Here is a 2,403-nt window from a genome sequence, read left to right as displayed (position 1 = left end):
GGAGGGGGGTAATGTGATGGTTGTGTGGGTGGGTTTAGTTGAAGAAGGGTCAGTCCTCCAGGTATAGGGCCTATGCCACTCCCTTCCCAACTAGGCTAAAATTCTGGAATCAGAGTGACATGGAGCCTTCAGGGAGGTTAAAGGGCAAAGGTCTGCCCTAGAATAGGGTGCCCGTCTTTCCAGACACATTTATCGCTTACCTCTCTGTGCCTCAGTTTCCTCATCTGCAAACAGGCACAGCCACACCAGCCCCAGGGAAAACTGCCACGACAGATGTACAACAGCTTGATAAATGGTGAGGCACAATTTGTGATGACGGATAATTAGGCAGGCAGGGATGAGGGCCGGGAAACAGTTCACAAAACAAGAGGCCAGTTCTGGAGGAAGGGAGGGAAGGGGGTGCACGTGTGGGGATCTGTGAAGCCGTGGTGGTCAGTGGGCCGGTGGGAGTGGGGGGTGGGTGTGTGTGTGCATGTGGTGGGACACCGCTGGACCATGCTCAGGAGCCCATGGGGATGGAGGTGCCTTCCTCTGGTAGCGCCCCAGCCCCTAGGGGTAAAAGTCACCTCTTCCCTAGGAGCCTGGGCTCCTGCTCCTGTCAGCCTCCCTGCCAGGCCCCTCCATGAGCAGGGCAACTCCAGGCCCTCCAGGTAGAGAGGACCCAGAGGGAGGAGAAAGGAGACGGGGGCGGGGGTGGGTGTCTGGGAAGCAACTTGATGTGTGACAGGGTGGGAGGGAAAGCAGGCAGGTGCAGTGTAACCCCTGCAGTTTTCCTGGGCAACGGAGTGGTAGGCTTATGGCTCGGCTCATGGCACCTGCCTAATGTGTCCTTCACCTCCTGTGCCTGCAGGCCCTTCTCCTTCTGGGGCTGAACCCCGTCTCCGCCTCCCTCCAGGACCAGCACTGCGAGAGCCTGTCCCTGGCCAGCAACATCTCAGGTGAGTCCCCTCAACCCCCTCCTGCAAGATTCCTGGTCACGACAATGCCCCCCATCCCAGGCCTGCCAGAGCCTGCACACAGAACCATGCCCTAAGGCAGGATTCGCAGAGTCATTTCCTCTCCAGGGCTGCAAGCAATTCTTCTCGTCTCCACGGAGTGCCGTGTTGAGAAGGATCCTGAAGTTGGGTGTAAGGTTGGTAGAGAAGAGCTGCAGTTGGCTAGTGGCACCTGGAGTTTGCAGCAAGGATTCTGAGTAGTTATCTTCCCTGCTTTAGGGTGGGCACAGGGGAAGTCTTCCCAGCCCTTGCTGCTGAGTTGTGACTCGGGGAGGCTTCAAGGGAGGAAGAAAGGCTGCCACAGTCTGCAGCTAAAAATGCCCAGAGTATAATACTCCACGGTGCTAACACATGCCAGGCACTGATCGAGGACTGGAGCTGTATTAACCCAATTTGCTCAACGTCCCTCTGAAGTAGGTGCTGTTGTCCCCGTTTTACACATAAGAAAACTGAGGTACAGAGAACTAGTGAGCGCCAGACCCCTGAGTGGAGCACGGGCAGCCCAACTTCTTGTTGTGGTCTCCAGTGCCGTGCTCTGTACCTCTCCAACAGAAAAGACAGCATGGCTGCAAATATTATTAATATCTGCATCACTTTACCATTTACAGAGTGCTTTTGCATAATCACCTTATTTTATCCTCACAAGAGTTTAAAGCCCCACATTTGTACAGTTGAGGAAACGGAGGCACAGAAGAGTTACATAACTCCCATGGCATAGCGTGGTCAGTACATGGCATTGACTGGGATCCAAATCTAGGTCTTTGGGCTGTCAAGGGCATGTCTTTTAAAACTCTGGGTGTGGTCCTGGCCGTGGCTGCTGCTGGGGCAAAAATGGAGAGGGTCCCTGCCCCTGAGTGTCTTTGGGAGGCTTGTGGACCTTCTATTTAAGTCTTCAAGCCTCTCCTTGATTCACACCAACTCTTTCAGGAAGCACCTACTACACAGCAGGCCCCAGGCAGGGCACTGGGGAAAACAAGAGGGGCTCACAGTCTAGTCTGGGAGTCGAATCCACAAATGCATGTGCAGTGAGGCAGAGTGCAAGACGCATGCTAGTGAAGAAACAGACGCAAGTGTCTGCAGGCAGGCAGGAGGCCTTCATTTCTGAAGCTGGCTCTGTGGGGGCAGGAGGCCTCTATAACTCAGGGCATCTGCTTCCTGGCTAGCTGTTCCTTCACTAGGGAGAGCCTGGGGGCAGAGGAACAAGACCTGGACTTGGAGAAGGCACACTGGGTTCCTGTGCTGGCGCACAGAAGGTGCCTGGTCATGTCCTGGTTAGGGGCGGGTACTGGTAGCCACAGGGATGACCTTACCCTCAACCCCCTTGAACCTCACCTCGTCTAAGTGTAGAGGGATAGAGGGGCTGTTACCTGCCCCGAGGTCTCTTATGAGATTCAGTGTGCTAAGTTTT

At 55.0% G+C, this 2,403-nt stretch overlaps 1 protein-coding gene across 7 annotated transcripts in view; it reads left to right on the top strand.

The window, feature by feature from the left end:
* Positions 1 to 2,403, top strand: part of CRHR1 (corticotropin releasing hormone receptor 1) — a 76,339-nt gene that overhangs the window by 26,547 nt on the left and 47,389 nt on the right. For 6 of the 7 annotated variants that reach the window (XM_011953916.1, XM_011953915.1, XM_011953914.1 and 3 more), the window contains exon 2: positions 851 to 938. Coding sequence is in view for 5 of the 7 variants with exons in the window: in XM_011953914.1 (XP_011809304.1) it covers positions 851 to 938 (88 nt within the window). In the remaining 2 variants the exon portion in view is untranslated. Of the gene's footprint in view, positions 1 to 716; positions 729 to 850; positions 939 to 2,403 lie in introns of those variants that run through there. The other variant, XM_011953910.1, reaches the window with a different exon arrangement.

This window comes from Colobus angolensis, unplaced genomic scaffold (assembly GCF_000951035.1).
Source record: "Colobus angolensis palliatus isolate OR3802 unplaced genomic scaffold, Cang.pa_1.0 Scaffold377, whole genome shotgun sequence".
Classification (NCBI taxonomy): Eukaryota; Metazoa; Chordata; class Mammalia; order Primates; family Cercopithecidae; genus Colobus; species Colobus angolensis.
Note: the sequence above shows the minus strand (reverse complement) of the source record. Positions and strands in the feature narration are given on the sequence as shown.